At 38.6% G+C, this 20,945-nt stretch overlaps 1 protein-coding gene across 2 annotated transcripts in view; it reads left to right on the forward strand.

Annotated features, from left to right (window-relative positions):
- chchd6a (coiled-coil-helix-coiled-coil-helix domain containing 6a) overlaps nt 1-20,945 on the forward strand; it is an 84,831-nt gene that overhangs the window by 14,313 nt on the left and 49,573 nt on the right. Inside the window, exons 5-6 of one of the 2 annotated variants that reach the window (XM_044352248.1) lie at nt 13,545-13,568; nt 16,742-16,825. In XM_044352248.1, coding sequence (XP_044208183.1) covers nt 13,545-13,568; nt 16,742-16,825 — 108 coding nt within the window. The remainder of the gene's footprint in view (nt 1-13,544; nt 13,569-16,741; nt 16,826-20,945) is intronic. The other variant, XM_044352249.1, reaches the window with a different exon arrangement.

A 20,945-nucleotide genomic window follows, 5' to 3' on the forward strand; every position in this document is an offset into this window, starting at 1 on the left:
AAAATGTACGTCGGCTGAAGTTCATATGTGTACGACACCCAGCTGCTGTCCAGAGGTAGGGCCTAGTTGATCAGAATTAAACTGGCACATCAAGTTGAGTTTACTGGTCATTAGGGATGGTGTTCATCCTGTAGGTTAGGGTTCTATATGTCCTGTGGTTTTGGAGGGAGCTTTTCAAAGTTGTGTGGAAAATGAAGTGGAAAATGAACCTGATTATGTAATCAGGGTTATCTATGCTTTGGACTTGGGGACTACTAATTTTTAACAGAAAGCCTGAAGAAAAGATGCTATCAAGTTGTAGGACACAGTGTTTTTTTGGGCTTGAGCCATATCGGGGGCTCAAGTCTGCTGGTTTGATTTTGACCATTCTTTTTAAAATCTGTTCTTGGAAGGTCCCCCAACTTTGTGGCAGTGCAATACCAAATCACTGAAATCCTCTTTAACACAACTTATGTACACAAGGACACACCCGTAGCAGTAAGCATACCTTCTAGTTGCATGTTGCATGTTTAAAATTTCTTAATTTTTCCTGTTTAAACAATGGGGGTAGGGCAGACTGATAGAAAAGCTCACTTGTCTCTCACAGCACCATAGAGGTTGAAGTTTTGGCTTGAATTTCACCTCCATCAGCAGTTCCCAGTTGTATTATAAAGGTATTTAGAGCTTCCACAGGATGCGGTAGAAGTGATACAAGAATGGCTTATAGACTGTATAGAGCGAAAGACAAAGGTGAAGCGTTCATTTGTAAAGACAAAAGTAGTAAAGGGAGATTCAGTTCAGTTTCAATATAAATTGAAAATGCTGGGCTAACCAGTTCCTCCAAGTGACACTAGATGGCAACAAAAGCATATTCCAAAGTTTCACTGATTTTATAAAACAGTGGAAGCATCCCTCTGTTGCTGTCTCTCTTTATTTCTCTCTTATTCCATCCTTTGCTTTGTCTCTGTGCCCAATGCCCATCATGCACAATATCAAGTTAAATTTCAAGTGTGAAATTCTCTTATTGGAAAGCCAGCAACAAATGTTATTGCAAAGGCTCCCCATGTTAATCTAATCCACCTAATCTCACCCTGTACAACGACCTTTCATGTCTCTCGTTATTCTTATTGCTTCAGAATTGGCTGTAGAGTGGCACACTGACAAGGAACATTTCATTGTAATGTTCAAATTACTTGAGTCCTCAAGGAAGTTGTCACTTGCCAAGAGCTGTTGATGTCCTTTGTCTCACTTGCTTTTATAGGGATTGTAAAATATCATTGCTTTGTTCCACACAAAGTAATTTGCTTTATTCAAATTCATTAACAATGACACTTTCTGTGAGTCTCAAAAAGATTTTTTAAGTACACAGTAGGTAATCTGTCATTTTAGCTTTCTCTTGTTAAGTATTTAAAACAAACAGCAGTATTTCATTTCAATTTATTTGGCTTTAGAGGTCACAAGGCTTCAAAAAGGGAATAAATGAAACTTTATCATTCTGCTGTATTGCTTAGCCCACTTTAAAAAACGGTAGATGGTAAATGGACTGTACTTGTATAGCGCCTTTCTGGTCTTCCAACCACTCAAAGCTTTTTACACTATAAACTACATTCACCCATTCACACGCTGAATGGGTACAGGGGCTACCATGCAACCTGCCCATCAGAGGAAATTTAATCATTCACACACTGATGGCACAGCCATCAGGAGCAATTTGGGGTTAAGTATCTTGACATGCGGACTGGAGGAGCCAGGAATCGAACCGCTGATCCTCCGATTAGTGGATGACCTGCTCTACCTCCTGAGCCACAGCCGCCCCTAAATGTAAATCTAAAATGTATTTCTCACAATTGCAACACCATTGCCCATATATGGTGAAACCTATCCAGTTTAGTCCAGGAGAACAGTTTTAAAATAAAATACGCTACATACTTAATAATGTGTCCAGCATTGAACCTTAGTATCAGAATCTCAGTTAACCTAACTCTTCCAGTCAATAATAACATGCACAGGAAATATTACATATTATTGACCTTGGGATCTTCACTACAGTATAACTTAAACTTAACTTAAACATTTGCACAGATGTATCCCACAGCTTGGTCTTGTGGGCTTTAAAAGGTTAAGGATCTATATGTAATAAAATGTACTCTAGTAGTTTAAAAGTTACAGTTATGAATCTTAATGCTCATTCAAAATTAATCTCATTCAAAACTTTCATGTAACCTCATAATATTATCATCAGTAATGTGTCATGGGATAGCTAGATAGATGGGGCCAGGTGGGCAAATTGTAATTGTGCATATTATTATGAACAGTATATACAAATGTACTGTATATAGTGTTACTGTAGCAGCATTTAATGTAGGGGGTTGGAGATGTTGTTCACCAGCTTGGTCAGCATTCTCTGCATGACATGCAACAAATGTCCGCAGCCGGAATCAAATCGTGGATGTTGCGGTTATGTGGTATGAGTCTTAACCAACTAGCTTGTTAAGTCTGTTGGTGTCTCCAGCCTTCACACTGCGATCCCAAATTAATGCAGCATAGAAGATTTCGTTGGCCACCACAAACTGAAATGCAGCACCTAGTTGCAGACTTTGAAAGGAGTAGAGTGGGCTTGGGGCCCTTCTTTTAAAGTGCCCCTGTTTTCCTAGTGCACTCGGGCCTGTCATCCAGGTGCACTCTGAGGTATTTGTAGGAGTGAACCAACTGGAGTAGTATCAAGGCCAAATGGGAAGAGAAATTTGGGACTGACATATCTGTGGCTGTTTGGAACCGAGCCCTGAGCTGGGTTAATGGAACCTCTTCCTGTGTACGCTTAAATTTAATTCAGTTTAAAATTCTTCATCGTATGCACTACACTAAGGTTAAACTGGCCAAAATATATACCAACACTGATGATTTATGTGACCATTGTAGGATGGCCAGAGGAGATTTAACTCATATGCTCTGGGCATGTCCTAAGCTGAGAGAGTTCTGGTCATCAGTATTTGACATTTTGAATGAGGCCTTTGGCTTAGATCTGCAGAACAGCCATACAACAGCCATATTTTGGGTACAAGGGGGAGATTTTGTAATGCCCAGCAACAAAGAAAATGTTATTGCTTTTGCAACCCTCATAGCACGTAGGAGAATACTTATGGAATGGAAATCATCCACACCCCCTAAGGCATCTGTATGGCTTTCAGATATAATTATGTTTCTGAAACTTGAGAAAATCAAATACTCTGTCAGAGGATCCACCAGAAAATTTTACAAAACCTGGGATCCTTTGCTGACTTATTTTGATAAGGCTAACAACACCTCCTTGTTAGTAATAGATAGCATAAAGTAGAAATTAATAACCATGAGCATATGCATAATATGAACATTTATTTATTTATTTATTTATTTATTCCTTCCTTCTGATTTGTCTTCTGATGTTTCCCTTTTATGTTTGGCGTAGGGGTTTGTGAGGGTGGGATGGAAGTTATAAAGGCTATTGAGAATGTAATATTCTTGTTACATTATACAATGTCATAATGCCTCTTTAAAACAATAAAAATACATGTTAAAAAAAAAAAGACGTGAACCAACTCGACATCCTCCCCTTAGATGGAGCCAGGGGTCAGAAGAAGTATAGTCCTGTGGAATTCCGCAACCTTGTCTTGCTGATGTTCAGCTGCAGATGGCATGACCTGCTCCACCCTAACGAAGTCATCCACCAGGCCTCTGTTTTGTGTCGCCTGTTGCCCACTGGTACACCCCACAGTAGCGGAGTCATCAGAGAACTTCAGAAAGTGTTAGAAATATGACATATCAAAAGCAATAGCACAGAATACCCATCACGTCTCAGGAATACTCCTCTTCACAATATCACCACTACTTTACAACACTGACCAGACGACCAAACGCTAAATTCCTACTGTTTGTGTCTCAGATGGTTTACTGCACCACTCCAGAGCAAGAGAGTGCTCTTGTCTGCCTATCTGTTTGTCAAGCAGCCCTGCTGGAATGAGCCAGATGTTTGCTGTGATTGGACAAACCTGCCTCTCTTGTTTATATCTAAACCCATGTAATCAGCTGGAGATTCTCTGCTGATGGAGCAACAGCGCTGTCTCTTTCTTACACGCTCAGGAAACTCATTCAGACTTTGGTAACGGGTGTGAGAGAAACAGCTGTGTTCATGCATACACACATTCACACATAGGGGAGAAGCAGACTGAGGCAGATGGGGACATGCTTCATTATAGCTCTACATATGAGCTGGTGAATTACTTGATGTTTTATCATGTACTCCTCTGACTGCTTATTTAGTCTGACATATGGTAACTTGCTGCTATTAAGCCATTTAGATGAGTGAAAAACAGGTTAATTGAGTTGCTTTGCTCAGCGCACAGGTTTTGTCTTGAATTTCAATGGATTTATATCCCTCAAGCAGTTTAAGGAACGTTACTGGATGAATATATACAGACATGCTTTAATTTTATACATGTATTGTACAGATATTCACACTGACATGCACTCAGACATATGAACTCCCACATAGTTAATCACAGAGCTTGTAAACAGGAAAGAAGTAAGAATAAAGGGGAGAAAAAGAAGATGTAATGAGAAACAGAGAGGTGAAAAGGAGAGGGAAATCAGAAAAGAGAGAGGAAAGGGATAAGGAATGTTGGGAAATGAGGTGAATGAAGGAGTGGGTAGAGGAGGAGGAGGGGGAGGCAGAGGTACAGATAAGCCTGCAGTTGTATCAGTAATTGTAATCTGCAGCAACTGACATGGTTCTGCATGTAAAGCTATTAGACTGACTGTGTGCTCACACGCCAGCTCACCCTACCACACTGTCAGATAGTCAGGTAAGATGAGCCAAGCAAGCAGGCAGGCAGACAGAAGTCAAGTAAATCCTGGTGCTCTAATAAAAAAAATTTAGTTGATGTCTTTCATCTACATTTATTAGTGAAAGAGCTGCTCCAAAATTGTTGGTCTCTGGCACACTTTTAGTGGTCTGTAATTGACACAAAGTCACTTTTTTTGAAGAGAAATAAGTAGGATATACCTCAACAAAGAAGTAAAGGGGTAATCCACTGTGTCATTATGCTACATACATTTTTTACCCTTTCACAAAGCTTGGAACGTTCAAGGATATCATGATATTTTCAGAAACACATTTATTATTGCAAAATCAATATTTCCAACACTTGCTAAGAACTAGGAGGCCCATCTTTAAATATTTTGATCTGTTCCTTAGGTCTTTAATTCTCTCTGAGAAAGATCATATCTTCTGACTGTCCATTGCAACTAGCCCCAAACTAGCATTGACTTGTTTCAAGCTTGAGAATCAGTTCTAATAGCCATAAGCAGACGAGTCTGCAGTAAATGTGGAATGCAGAAAGGCAGTTGCATAATTTACTCCTGTACTGTATATGATTCTCCACCTGCAGTCCTTCACATGAACACTGTGGATTGCTGCCTCCACAAAAGAAAACTCCACTCTGATATTATTATATCAAAGACATCTTTAACGCTCAGTCATATGTCAACCGGCCAATACAATGAGATAGCATTTAATTTTCAGGGCTAACATCAAATCATCATGAATCATGAACAAGTAAAAAGTATCGAATCCTGTCAAATCTGAGCTTAATCAATATTAATTTGCATATGTGATGATACAAACATGCCAGGTGAATTTTGAAGACTGTGTATTTTGGGATTCAAACCTATGTAGTCATGATACCAGGCCATGGCATCAACATCACAGAGACATAAACATGCATTATTCCAATGGGAATTGGTCCGATCACTCTGGGGATCCAATATCTCTTGCTAAACCCAACAATTGTAAATGATTAAGTATAATAAGAAAAGCGGCACACAATATCAGAAATACTGTATTGTGCATGCTTTTAGTAGATACTCCCTTTAGTAGGACATGCGCATGCACACTTAAAATACAGTATGTTTCTATTCAAGACAAACTCCCTGTTTTTAGTAGTCATTTGCAAGACCCCACTGAACTACATCATGTGATTATGTAGAAAGTACTGTGAAACAACTAATTAAAACATGAAAAGGGGATTGTCAAATGAAAAAGGAAAACTATGGATGGAGGAGAAGAGGAAAAGAAAAGAGAAGAAGGACCAGTGGCCCATATTGTCCTACTCCTTCCTCTGCGTAGCTATCTGGCTGTAATTATCAGTCAGATTATTATTGAGTGCTAATTTATTGCCTCGCTGGGAGCTATGTGTTAAATAAACGCAGCGGAGTAAATAAAGAGAGGGGGAGAAAGAGGGAATGGAAGAACAGACTGCTGCTGCTATCAGATGGTAACACAGTGCACACACTGGCCACAGGGGAAGAGCGAGCTGTGTGTGTGTATATTTGTACGTGTCTGTCCCAGCCGTTCTTGCGAGCCCAAACACTAGTGTTCCATGCCCATGTGGTGTGTTGATGATCCATTAGACTGTTAACATTGGTGCACTGCCCTCTGATGCTCTCTTCATGTGTTCCTTCTGTACTGGATCATAGAGTTGGCCCTCCATAGCCGATATCACTGTGGCGTCTACCCGGCAGACACACTGACTAGCAGCTTAGCCAGCTGCCATCTGTTATCCTTACAGCCCAGCCTCAAAACCTAAAGTACCGCACGGCTGTTGTAGAGCAGAGCTGTACAACTTTAAAAAATATGTTCTTTTTTAATAGAGTTTGAGGGGCTAGAGGGTTCAACGATTGAAATATATATTGTCAGATTGAATTTATGACTTGATGCAAATTTTGTACACGTGAACCAGCCGAGAGACAGTGATGATGTCATCTATTTACCAATCCTGATGCTATTCCATTGACACTGCTTTCCTGATTTTATTAATGATGTGTTGATGATGGGGATTCCACATTACAGACATGACCGTCCCTGTTTGTAGATACTCACTTTATCATCTGAGATGACAAGAACAGAGCAATTCAGATTCTTTTTTGGTAGATTTTTCCTTTAATGAAGGGTTTCATTGAACCGTTGAATAAACTCCTCCCACCCTATAATGGCATGATTATGGGAAGGAGGTGTGAAATAACACAGGGGATTCCTTGCACACGGTGCAGCAATGAAAGACTTGGTGGAGTTTTTAGCCACCAGAGTTTACATGTCAAAAATTTGAATCTCAACAGGGGACTCAATTTTAAACAGAATTTATTCAACTTGTTTCTAGAACCTGTGTACACGTCTAACAAATGTATGTCATGTGCCACTTGTTTCCAATGAAGATCAGCTGTTTTCCAGAAATGTCTTTTCATTTTCTTCATTGTAGGCTCTTCAATTAAAGTTATTTTTGTACACGCAGGAAATAGGGGTGCAGCTACTACTACTATTGCTACTATTTGTATTGTTGTAAGATATTATGTAGTCCTGTGAGACCCCCTCTCGGTCACTGTTACCCACAAAAAACTTTAAAAGAAATTTTGTTATTATGATTCTCACAAGTGTGACTGTTTCAGGTTTGTTGGCTATTGAAGGTGAAGTTCAAGGGCTTTGATCTCTTCATAGACCAATAAATTCACAGTATTTCAGTTTAATTCAACTTGTCTTAACTGTGTTTTTCCATTGATCCAATATTCATTTTAATTATTTTTTTTCCCACAATTATATACCTTACAATACAGACCTAACTTGCAGTAGGTTGATTGAAATTTGTAGAGCATTTAGATATGATTTACAGGTGCATTAAGAAAACCTAACTTGCGTCACAGCTTTCCTGATGGTATCGTATAATAGTGTGTACTCTCAGTGTTACCGTGCATTTGTTTTGGCAGGAAGGTTTGGACAGGATTTACACCGCTTCTCTGCATCTTGCATGACCAAAATACTGAAGTTCAAATGCACTTTTCATCCAACAACCATAGTAGCATCATGTGTGATGACTCTGTGCTGCAGGCATAGAAATAATAAAGATGAATTATTATTGCTGTGCCACTTTTATTTTGTTGTATTTTGGTTGACATAACGTCAGTCCTTTACTTTATACTTTGCATTTGAGAATGTTGTAATTCCTACTCAAAACATGTTCCCACTGCTACAGTAGGGATATATATCACCCTGACAGACACAACCAACAGTGTGTGTTGGTTGTGTCTGTTGGTTTGTCACTTGGTTGTTGGCGTGCTTCAGACCCCTTTGGTCCGTTTGTGGTGCAAGGTAGACTACAGCCTGCACTGCTTTTGGAGCTTTTCAATTGTTAGTCATGTCATCACTTGTTTCTAGTTAACAAGTGAAACTGCATTGCTGACAATGACAACGGTCTAAACCTCTCTGCTAGATCTGAGTTTCGCTTTGAGATGTTTCCACAGCAGAGGCTCTCATCTCTCATTCCCGCTCGCTCACTCATTCTTGCTGTGATTTTGTTTTGCCTCGCATTGTCATTTTCTGTTTTGCATTTGTTAGCCATTTAACCTGTCTCTTCTTTTTTCCTTATCGTTTTCAGCTCATCTTCCCCTCTCTCACTCTTGCTTGCCTTTCCTTTCATGCACATTTACACATTTTCCTTCCTGTCTGTAGCTTCTAAATAGATGCTTCACACCTCTAGCTGTGTACTGAATTGATTCATATGCAGAAGGTGCCTGGAGCAGGAAAAATGTACGATAATACGTTTGTAAGCTAATCTTCTGTTTAGCTCATGGCTAGCAACTGCCGTATTCAATTATGCACTTTCTTAACTGTAGTTGTTTTTATGCACTTGTTTACATTTCTTATATATTTATCCTCTTCTTGTCTGTAGTATTTTTTTTTATCTCTCCTTTTCTTCTTCTCAATAAGAAGAAAAAAATGTGAGTCTTTCCTGAAACGTGCAAAGTCTGTAGGTTGAGATCTGTATGTAAAAGTTAGTATTCTGTTACAGTGTGCATTTTGTGATCTTAATGGTGCTTTTAAACCTACGTTAATTTATTTATTCTATATAAAATCCATCTGAACTCAGGTGCAGAGGAAAGTGTAACACCTCATGATGACAACAGTCCCTGTTTTTTTGTGTACGTCTAAAAGCACAGTGCTTAATATTCCTGTAATTTTTTTCACTACTTTGTGATTGAGCATCCCAGTGAATTGAATTCCTTTTGTGTGCAGGATTACTGTGCCCCTGTTCTGATGGTAACTCTGATACCATACAAGGGTAAAATACAAACAGTACGAAATGAACAAATGCACAGCTCTAGCATTCAGTTGAGGGGTTAGATAGAGTAGGGGGGTAATCCTTCTAGGACTTAGGTTTGTTTGTGAAACTTCATAATTCTTGAAGCTTGGGGGTCAAAAATGTTTCCCTGTCTAACAGTACCAAAACAAATGCTACTGTTTTACTTTTATTAGATGGAGAGGCATATACTTCATGTGTGAATTGACTTCTTAAATTTTTTGTAAAAGTCTTGTCTTGAGACTATGCTCTTAACTGCAGGGTCAGATAGCACTGGGTATCTGGCCTGAATCTGTCCGTCATACCGATTATTGGAAAAGAGTAAAAACCAAAAGCTGGCTTTGCAGAGACACATACTCTTCTTGACTTTTTCTCTAGTCATACCATATATTTACTGATTTAGCTCATAATGTCATCCATTTTAGATTGAAGTTGTTGTCAATGTCATTGTCAACTAACATGCAGATGCTTAGCAAGTAATGTTTACCATGTCCACCATCTTTGTTAAGTGTTTTCAAGCTAACATTTGCTAATTAGCACTAAACACAAAGTACAACCAAGGCTGATGGGAATGTCATTAGTTTTGTAGATATTTGGTCATGATTGGAAAAATTTTAATTTTGACCTGATCAAAAGTTAAGGGATAACCAGAGTTACTAAAATTCATCCTGAGGAGAATATGAATGTCTGTACCTCATTTAATGGCAGTCCATACAATATTTGTCAAGACACTTCACTTAAAGCCAAAAATATCTAAAGAACCATGAATACTTCATCAGAATTTCATGGCTAAACATCTAATAGTTGTTGAAATATTTCAGTCTGGACTAAAATGGTGGACTGACTGTGACAGACAGACTGACCAACCAACATTGCCATCCCTGGAGCCATGGGGAAAAAGGGTTTTGTAAAAAAAAAAAAGCTTGTTAATATTCCTCATAGCAAGGTAATGAAAAATTAATTTTTTTTGTTATTGTTAACACTACTATAGAAATATTTCAAACAATACCCAATCATAGGGTAAAACCACCATCTGGGGAAGATATGAACCCTTTACTATCAATTAAGGCTAAATTGGTTGTGTGATAAGTGTCATACTGTTTTAGCATCATGCATGGTTGAGATTACCCAGTACCACATTTTGATATATCAGAGCAGTTTCCAAGACACTAAAGCTTATCAGACACCAAAACACTACACAGCAGTTTATAATAAAATGAGGAAGAATCTCAGCTGTGTAAAGTTACGATGACAGCCATCATTTTATCTTCTGTCTCGATGAGGTTAAACTGTAGAGTTACCTGTTTATTTGAACAAGTAATCTACTAGGCATGTGAGCTTTTTTTGATTTTGACTGGCCAGCACAGTGTTTTGCCAGATGAAGTTGCATTGCGTTGTGAGAAGAGCTGAGCCAAGTTAAACTTTTTTTTCCTGTGTGTGTGTGTGTGTTTGTTTTGCCTGAGCCCTCTGCATTTGCACCCCTATTGCGCCAATGCAAAGGTTTCATTGAAATATGCAGTGCTAACGTTGATCTAACCACGCCCAAGGACTGTAGGACAGAATTACCACTGGACTCATTGACACACATTAGCACAGACAAAAATGATTGACTAAATGAATGACAGGCACAAACAGACAATGTCAGGTATCCCAACAGAGAGACAGACTAAACAAACATGAGCATGTAATCCTCAGCCATCCTCCGTGTGTGTGTGTCTTGGCGCGCGCACGCGTGTGTGTGTGTGTGTGTATAAAGTCACGCCTGGCTGGCTGTTATCTACCATAGACTCGCAGGTCCCTGGAGGGACACCAGAGGAGTCATCTGATTCACTTGCAGTTTCTTCTCTGACTGCAAATTAAAACAGGACCAACACAGAGAGACACAGATAGGAAGGAGAGCTGCATTTTTTAATTAAATCCATTCTGTTTCTGCTTAATCCCCGCCAAACAGATAGTTGTCTAATATATAAAATTAACACATGAACAATCTCAGTCCCTCTTTTCACCTGCAATAACATGCACTAGCTGCAGTTTTTACCCCACAGTGGAAGTATCTCTCACATCAGAATCCCGCTCACTCTTTGTCTCTCCTCAGTTAAGGTCTGTTCATGAAACACAGACGATCAGCTCTGATTTGATTTGGCGTTCAGCAGCCCTGATAATTATGATGAATCTTCCTTTCTTTAAATGTGTGTGCTTCTGTGCGTGTAGACTATCTTTACCTCAGTTATTCTGCAGCAATGCTGCTTTTCGGTGCCACAGCGCTGTTAGTCACAATGGTGCTTTAAAAATATTGATTGGCGTTAATTTGTTGGATGTGCCAGATGTGTAGGAATTAGCACATTAGGGTTACATAAAATAGTGCCTGACAGACTGTCAATCTCAGAGATACTCTTTTAGTTCTGCTGGTTATTATTTACACGTTCCAATGTGACAAACACCCATCTGGCGCCAAAATAAGCTTTATTAACAATATTTGTTCCAGTTGTACAGTATCTGTAGCAAGTCTGTCATGTGCAGCAAAAGGAAAAAAGCTCCAAAAGGCCTCTACCTAAATAACATAGAAACAAACTCACACTGTTAAAAATATTTATGACATATCTGTCTTTTTAAAATATGCTCTGTAGGACTTTAAGGAAGATGTAATTTTAACCAAATGAGAAAATTAGTTTGCACCTCTTTACCTGATTGAAAATTGACTGTGCTTGTAAGATGCTGGGTCTGATTGAGTAGGAGTGAATTAGGGAATTAGTTTTAAAATAAGACTAGAAATTATATGGAAGATTTCCATTTCCTGATGTCAATTTAATGCCATGTGCTTTTGCACAGGCCCCTAAGTTTCTAATCTGAGGAAATGCGCTAAAATACTGATATTCATGTAGTTTATTGGCAAAGCACCTATTGTTTTCAAGATGAGCCATCAGCAAAAGTCATGTGTTTAAAGCCCCCCTCTGCTTATTTTTTTCTTATTGTTGAGTTTCACTGTGCAGACTGATGTATCGTGTAGTTTATGTTACATTACATTTACATTCATCCGATGAAAGAAAAAAGTTTCTCTTTAAATCTGAGTCTGGAGTCAGTCGTGGTTCAACATGAAACTTATGCAAGTGTGATGTGGAAACTTGAAGCCTCCAGTGCATATTCACTGAGAGTTCCCTTTTCAGTGAAGTAGTAGACATCTTGTGGCCAACAGTATGAATATTTACTTATTCATAGATTCTGGCTTTTTTTTTTCAATGAGGAAGAGGAAGTTTCTAAAAAAGGTAATTGACCTATTCTTACGGAAAAAACATGCCAAACACATTATTTTATAAAAGCAGAATATTAAAATATGTCTGGACGGGGTGATTAAGGATTAAGACGACTGTTTGGACCATTATCTGTTAAGTTAATTGATCACGTGACAAGATGTACCAGGATCTGTCTGATTCAGCTCAGCAGAGTTGTGCACATTTGCATATGGGCAGCGCAAAGTGCAATTAAAGCTTAAGTTGTTTATAAAACAAGAAAATAAAAAAAGTAAAAGCAATCATTAGGCCTTTTTGACAGCCAACATTTTGACTTTACATAGCAGGAAAAACAGGGGTGTTACTAATAATATTAACAATGGTTCTGCCATGACAGTATGACAGTGAGCTTTTTTGTTTGTTTGTTTGTTTTTGAATAGGCTAAAGTTCTATGCATTTTTTTTTCTTCTTGCGTTGGCGAATTAATATTTCACAGAAGTACGTCTTTACAGACTTTTCAATATAAATATTCAAATATACATATTAATTTTTTAGTAAGTGTTAGTTTATTCAAGATCATTTCATGTTTTACATGCACAGAATAAGAAAAGAAGAATGCTGATGTCGTATGTGTTGTTTTGGGAATGTGAGGTTCTTAACCTTGGGTTCGGGATCCCACGAGTAGTCATTTAATATACAGATGAGGTTGCAGGAGGTTTCTAAGACTGATATATTGATAATGTTTAATGTTTAATACACTGCTTTTAACATACTGAATATAATTCCATCGCAAACCCAAGATGCTTTTTATGGAAATGTTTGGAAACACTGGAATCTCTGTTAGAATGAAAATAACATTTCTGCAGGTTTGAATAACTTGACCAAAAAACAGTATGTATGTAAATGTGACTACCACTGTGTGTGTGTGTGTGTGGCGGAAGAGATAATTAAAAACATTCATTACTTTTGAATGAGACTGTAATTTCCATAGAATCCATGTGGGATCTCTCTATAGTCTTGAAAATAGAATACAGAAAAATGTTTTCTCTCAGATTGATATTGATACTGATTTGTGCTTCTCTCTCCCTCCTTCTTAGTCAATCTCTTGCTTTGTTTCTTCTACTTATTCTGCTTGTTCTCTTTCCCTTTTCTACTTCCTGTTTCCCAACTTCTCTAGTCTCCAGATGAGATAGAAGCAATGGTAAGCTTCATAATAACCCTCATAGTCCTGCTCTTTTGTCCATTCCATCCATTCCTCCCTCCCTCTCTCCCTCCGTTTCACCACTGTCCTCTTGCACAGACTGAGGGGTCATTTAAAAAAAAAAAACGACAGTTAATGTTCTTATTCTCAATTATCTCTATCAAAAAGTAAAATATCTTTAAATTACAGCATTTCAAAGGGAAAAAAAAAATTCTCTTTGATTTGATTTGAATTGAAAGCAAATCGAACCCTTCAGTCTTACTCACATTTCTTTTCTTCTTTCAAATCGTCTCTGTCTTCAGCACTTCTCCTCTTCTCTCCTGGTTTCCGTGCTCCCCTCTGCCCTTCCATCCAAATAATTACATCTCCTCCTCCCGCGTTTACCCATTTCATATCCTTTCATCAGCCCTTGTTATTCTCCCTTCCATCTCTCCACGACTTTCCATACGTCTTTCCCGACTTCTGTTTGTCTGTCTCTGTTTTATCTATTGATCCAGTATTTATAAATCACTCAGAATTTCAGAAGGAAGGAAGTTGCAGGAAAAATCTGAAAAAATTCAAAGTCGCACCACTCCATACTGCAGCATCGCTCAACTGTAAATCGAACTGTGCACCGAGGATATATTTTTAAGTATTAACAAAATGTCTCGACCTATATAACAATTAAAAATAAGGAGGTGACACAGTGAAAGTCAGTCATGGCTCTAGAATCTTGGTGAGCTGCTGTAGCTGGTGAGCCTATGAACTGCTAGTACACTAGTTTTGTATATATATCTACATTTATTAATATAAAAACCTCTATAATAACCAGGGCATCACCTCCCTTTACTTTTTACCTGTGCTGGGAGGAGACACAGAATACAGTTTTGGTTTTTTGGATCAATCTCATGTCTGAAGTAGTGTGTAATGATACAGGGATCTAATTTTCTGCTTGACATACTGATAAAGGCATATTTATTTAACTGAATTGTTTAACAAGTGAATAAATTAGGTATCAATGTAAACAGATTGATTAATAATCAACTAGAATGAGTGTAATAGGTTTAAATGGCAAATTAGGAGTGATAGATGAGCGATAGGGAAATGAAGGAATGATAACATAAACTGCCGGAAAATCAGGCAGTGAGGGTAATTTGACTCACCAACTTCTCTAAGGGTTTAACTGTGGAGTTCAATTTAAACGACACCAACTCTTTAATCATAGAAGCAGATGGAAAGCAGCAGAGGTTTTGTTTATCCTCCTTTTTTTTTTTTCGTTTGCCTTGAAGTTTCCTGACTGACTGACTGACCTTCTTACTAAATAACTCGGAAAATAACCTCGCCGGCCGAAACGAAACTATACTTCAAGTTACCGAGCACGAAAGAATCTCAACATAAAGTTTGTTTCACTGGAGTTACAATACTGTGCGCAGCTTGAAAAAAGAGAGGAAAGTTAATTTAGGAGATCACATGATAAGAGAAAAGGAAAAGTCTTTATCTTTTATCCCTATAACCTATAAAAAATAGACTGGTAAATACATACTTGTCGGGGAGGAGGAGGGGGGCGCTTGCATTTCTACATCACCTAACCTCTCGGATTAAGTCAAGAAACAGCTGCCTGCACTAGTCTAAACAATTTCTACAAATGAAATACCCTTACAACACATCACAATATGACTTGGATGATTAAACCTGGTTAAACAATGTTAAACCTGAGGGTTGTTATTCTCAGGACTCACAAGGCCACCTTCAAGGTCTAACAACTGCAACAAAGGACAAACAATTTGGATGAATGAAACGGCCTCACAACTAACCATAAAACCTGTTATTAGGAATCGTGAGAAGCTTTCAGAGCGACAGACGTGCTCTGTGTCTGTCACTCTGAAACCTGCATGTGCACGGTGTAAGAGGAGAGGGACAAGAGCCGTTGACTGATATTACTCTGAGCAGCATGGATCGGAACATATTACAATATAATAGATTTGTGTATATTTTTTGCTTTTCCCCCTGATGGTCTGAATAACTCGCTGCTGCACAGTGCTGCTGTATTGTCTGTCTGCATGCCGTCAGTGTCAATGTTTATGCAGAACTTGGACATTTTGCATGTCCAAGTTCACCACAGTTGAACACCACAGGAAACATTTACTTCTAAATCCGATTTACTTCCACAAATCCGTTGAAACAAACTGCTTTTGCTGCAAAAATGTAGTTTTTCCTTTTATCTTCTTCTTCTCTTATCTTTTATCCCTATATCCCTAAACACATGCAGTCTTCTAATATTCATTACATTTTTACAATGTTAATGATTAGTCACTAGAATTATTGAAATGATAGAATTAAATTTGAACAAAAAATGATAAATTATAGCTATTGACGGTTCCGTTTTTAAAATCTTTCTTGTATGTCTCTATGATCACATTTTCTATCTTTCATGTCTTCTTCCTGCACCTCCTTTGTCTTTCCTCTTCTCCTCTCTTGTCTTCCAACGTTATACTCTACTCTTTTTTTTCCCCATTTCTCTTTCTAATGTGTGGCTCTTTCACACATGCTGTTTTTATTTTCTCTAGTCATTCAGTCAGTGCGGAGTGGGTTTGCATGTGAATGTATGAGCCTGTTTGTCAGCATGCTCTCATACACCTGTGCATCTTTTCTGAACATATGCGTATTGTTTGTCACCTTCGGTGTTTCATAAATACTTGAAAATAACATGATCTGTGGAGAGATGTATGCTGTGATTTTCTGTGCTGCCACAAACACGGGTACAATAGATGGATAGATGGATGGATAGATGGATGGTTGAATAGCGAAAGGCAGGGGAAAAGTGAAGATTTTCAAAGAGCTGTAATTTGAGGGTTGTGGCATGCTGTTTGTGGCATTTTGGATTTTTTTTTTCCCTATCGTAGGTTGCTGTACTACACTTTTACACATCATGGTCAAAAGAGTGTCTGTGTTGGACCATTTGTTTGGGTATCTTGGGTCTCATGCTAGTACGTAATAGAATATTATCACTGAAAGTTAAATGAAATTAAGTTAGATTTACTTCTTTTATGAAAAAGAACAAAAAACAAAGTACTACTACTGTAGATTTCACCAATCTCCTACTCTGTAGTGTAAGAAAACGCAGCATTTCACAGTGTTTAATCCACCTCTCTGCCTGTTTGTGTGTGTGTGTGTGTGTATGTGTTGTCTTGCAGGCTCAGCAGCTACAGAGGAAAGATTCACAGCTCAAAGCGCTGGATGCCTTCTACAAGGAGCAGCTGGCACAACTGGAGAAGAGGGTACAACATTTGCACAAACACACACACACACACACACAGACACACACACACACACACACACACAGAGGCACACAGAAACCTCATTAGAGGCTTTCACAGACGCCCAAAGTTGCAAATACTAAACACACACAAACACACACATGTCCATACACACAATAATTGTGCATATTCACTCAGCCGCACCAGCATGACAGAAAGAGAATGAATATAAATGGCCTGTGTTGGACACTCTTATTAGGTGTCGCTACATGAACGGCATGAGCAGCGTGAGTCTGGTCCAACAATACTGAAAAGTACTATGACAGTGATAATCACATCAACATTGTGCTTGGCTACCAGGCTTTCTTATTCTCTTCTGTTTTCCCTCAGTGTGTCTTTTCTGAAACTTTTTCAAATGGGACACTTGTCGGTACTGTGTTAGTATTTATGTATTTAAACAAGAAAACTCTGTGACAATGACATCTAAGGCTAAATAAGTTAAAAATTATATACACGTTTCGATATACAAACATGTCTAAAGTGAATTTAACCCAGCTTCCACAAAAGAATAAGAAGGAAAGTACAGTATAGACACAAATCTGTAGAAAACACACACAAACGCTAGGTGTGTCTGTGAACGTGATTCAAAAGGGAGCACGGATTTTAGCCAGCCTGAGCATCTCCAGAGAGCCCTTACAAGCCCTTTCATTCCCTTTCATCTGTCTGTCTGACATTTACCAGACAGAAAAGGTGTGGAAGCTGTTGGTCCGATTTAAGTCTCAACCTCACCAGGCGCCACACAAGAAGGACCTTTACAGGGGTTCTCTTGGGGAAGCTCTCCTCCACTTCACAGATGGAGAAGACCTTTACAGGACATTATGTGTAAAATCTAAGTATTATGTTCTGTTTACCATGGCGAATGCAGGCCCCTCCTCCGAAGGGAGTGATGGGATTTAGTCACATGGGCTAAACCATAATATTGGAGTGCCATCACTACAGTGTTACAGCTGCCCCCTGCGGTCCATTCATTTGTAGCTGAGTGACTGCATGAGTCACTCACTAAGCCTTTCATTCATTCCTATGCTCAGTTAGGAAATAATTCATTGGCATTTAGTCAATCATTTGTTTATTTCTGATTGCTCTTATAAAATCAAAAGACAGAAAATCTCATACTGCATTTGGAATAAAGCTTGCATACTTACTGTAGTCCACTAGTTTTAAAAAATGTGCGTCTATGTGTGCATGTATGTGAGTAGAGGTTATGTTTAGAGTCTGCCATAAGCTAACATAAGCGGATAGAGTTCTCGGTAGCCACTGATTTGAGCAATAGGCTTTTTTTCCGTTTGGTTAAATCTGAAGTTTAGGTTTTTTTGAAACTAGGCATGTCCAATCCGTAGAAAAAGGGAGACAAGAAAGAATTTTTTTTCTGTCTTTCTTTCTTTCGTTCCCTCCCGTCCTACCTTTCTTCTGTGGCTGTCTAGTTTAAATAACAGACGGACAAACACACACAGCCTTACATCACCATAGCACAGAATCTGTAATCTAATAACCATGCAGTCAGCATAAATAAACATTTATTACCTCTATGAGAAGGCTTTACACACACACACACACACACACACAGGTCTTGGTGTCAGATGCCTGGCTATTTGTGTAAGTCTCATTAGTAACAGGTTGGGTTTGCAGAGGGAGTCGAAGACTGGCAGGCTGGCATACGGGTGGCACAAGCTGTGTTTGCTGTTGGGTTTAAGATGTTTGTAGACAGACCTCTGTGTGTGTGTGTGTGTGTGTGTGACAGAGACAGACAGATAGAGAGAGGTATTGTGTGTGTGTGTGTGTGTGTTTTGCATGCATACTGTAAATGCATGAATATATGTGTCTATCTGCAGGGCTCATCGTGTGTGTGCAGGCTGCACCAGAAGCCACATAATGCCATAGTTTTTAGTTTGTTTGACTGTTCAAAATGTTCTCAATTCTTGAGGTTTAGTTTCTCAAAGGGCTCAAAGATGAGTCAAGCCAAACTGAGCTTAGGCTTATGTCAATGTTATCTCACCTTTTGCATTAACATACGTCCTGTTTTGAGATGTAACATAAACTCCTGACATCAAAAATTGGACGAGGTTGGGAGAAAGATTTGTAATTTCAGTCGCAGTTCAATACCTGAGAATCGACAGACAAAACACTCGGGATAGAAAACATTTTTAACTAGTCTTCTTTTATAAAATGTGAGTGTTTTTTGGTGGATAATTATGGTTAAAAAAAGCATCAGCCTTAAAAGTAGTGGTAATTGATTTTTAAGAGGGTAAGACCCTATATCTAATATAAAGAAATTCTGTTGGATGGAAATGCATTAGTCAAAAATAGAATGATGTATAGTTCAGTCTCAGTACTCATCAGGTTAAAAGGGATGTGAAATTTTTTGTTTTTATATTCCTAACACAGAAACTCAGAGACCTAAAACACCAAACTGAGTACTATTCCATTGAAGAATAAAAAAGACTGCGTCCTTTTTCTTTTATTGTTTTAACAATCCAAAAGTCTATTTGTTGGATAATTGATATGACTGAAGCACACCTCTATCTATCTATCCATCCATCCATCCATCCATCCACAGAACCACACCTGTCTTTTCAGTTTATTCAAAAAAATATTAACGGTATTCAAGAAAACCAGTGGTAACATTTAAATGAGTTGGAACATGTATTTTGTTAGTTTCACATGCACATTTTTAATACCATCCTAATTCTTTTCCTTCTTATTTTTCTCAATGTCTTTCTCACGCTCTCGCACTCTCTCTCTCACACACACACTCCTGTCATAGAAGAGTATATTTTGAAGCTGGTGGAAATAGAGCGTACAGAAGGAGATAATAATCCTCCTCTAAGTCTGACAGGTTGCTTGACACGCTGTCAGCAGGGACCTCCACGTAGTGCACCAGAAATATCCGCACACTAAACATACAAACACACAGACACACAGACACACACATACACAGATTTACTCCAAATAATGTCATGGCAATAACTATAATATTCCTGGCCAAACAGAGAGGCGCAGGACTTATTTAAGATGGCATGCACACACACACACATACACACACACACACACACACACAGTTGTGTTTCCATGACTTCAGAGGACATTAAATTGACTTACATTCATTTCCTGGAGACTTAGCCTAACCCTAACCCTAACCCTAACCTTAACATAACCCTAAACTAACCTTAACTTTAAACCAAGTCTTCACCCTAAAATTCATGATTTAAGGGGACCTGCTTTTTGTCCCCATTTTGTCCATGACTGTGTAAACAGATTTACATCCCCATAACGTGAGGAATACCTGGACCACACACACACACACACACACACACACACACACACACACACACACACACTGTATACACATAGGCACATACATGCACATTCACATTCATGTTCACAAATTATATATTATTTATATCTATATATACACACACACTGACAACATATGTGTGTTTACGTATATGTATGTGTGTGTGTTCATGACACTTAATAGTTGCAATCAATGGAGCCAGGTTGGCCCTCTGATCAGATTCAGAATCAATTAAGAGTTTTTTTTGTAAATACTGTATTAAAAACTCAACTTTTCTGCTATGTTGCATTTTCTTATGGAAATGCATACACTCTGGGCCCTATGTAGACCGAGTCAAAGTTAAACGCTTTCATCCTGTGAGGAGCTATCTGCTCAATATGCTGCAGCGAGTGCTTCGAATCTGCTTATTAGTTTGGCTTGTTAGCAGCATTTCCACTGAGGCTGCACCCATCTGGAGATGAAGATATGAGTTTCATAATAAGTTAACGTTACAAAACATTGCAGAGTTATGGCTAGCATTGCAGTTGCCTCATTATCTTGCCTGAGCAAAATAAAAAGTCCCTGTGTATGATTTCAACAGTGGTATACACTATATGAGTATTCTCCAACCAGCTACAGTTGATTTAAATACAAGATGTTCAGATGAAGGCGCTGTAAGACAGGTGAATATGACAACTGATTTGACACAGAACTTCAGCTGAGCCTGCAGGGCCAAGAAGGCATAATGTGAACAAACTTGCACTGAGAACTTCAGCCTACAGGCTAAGCACAGACAGTGTTTTGTTAGCA

Source organism: Thunnus albacares, chromosome 5 (genome assembly GCF_914725855.1).
Source record: "Thunnus albacares chromosome 5, fThuAlb1.1, whole genome shotgun sequence".
Taxonomy (NCBI): domain Eukaryota; kingdom Metazoa; phylum Chordata; class Actinopteri; order Scombriformes; family Scombridae; genus Thunnus; species Thunnus albacares.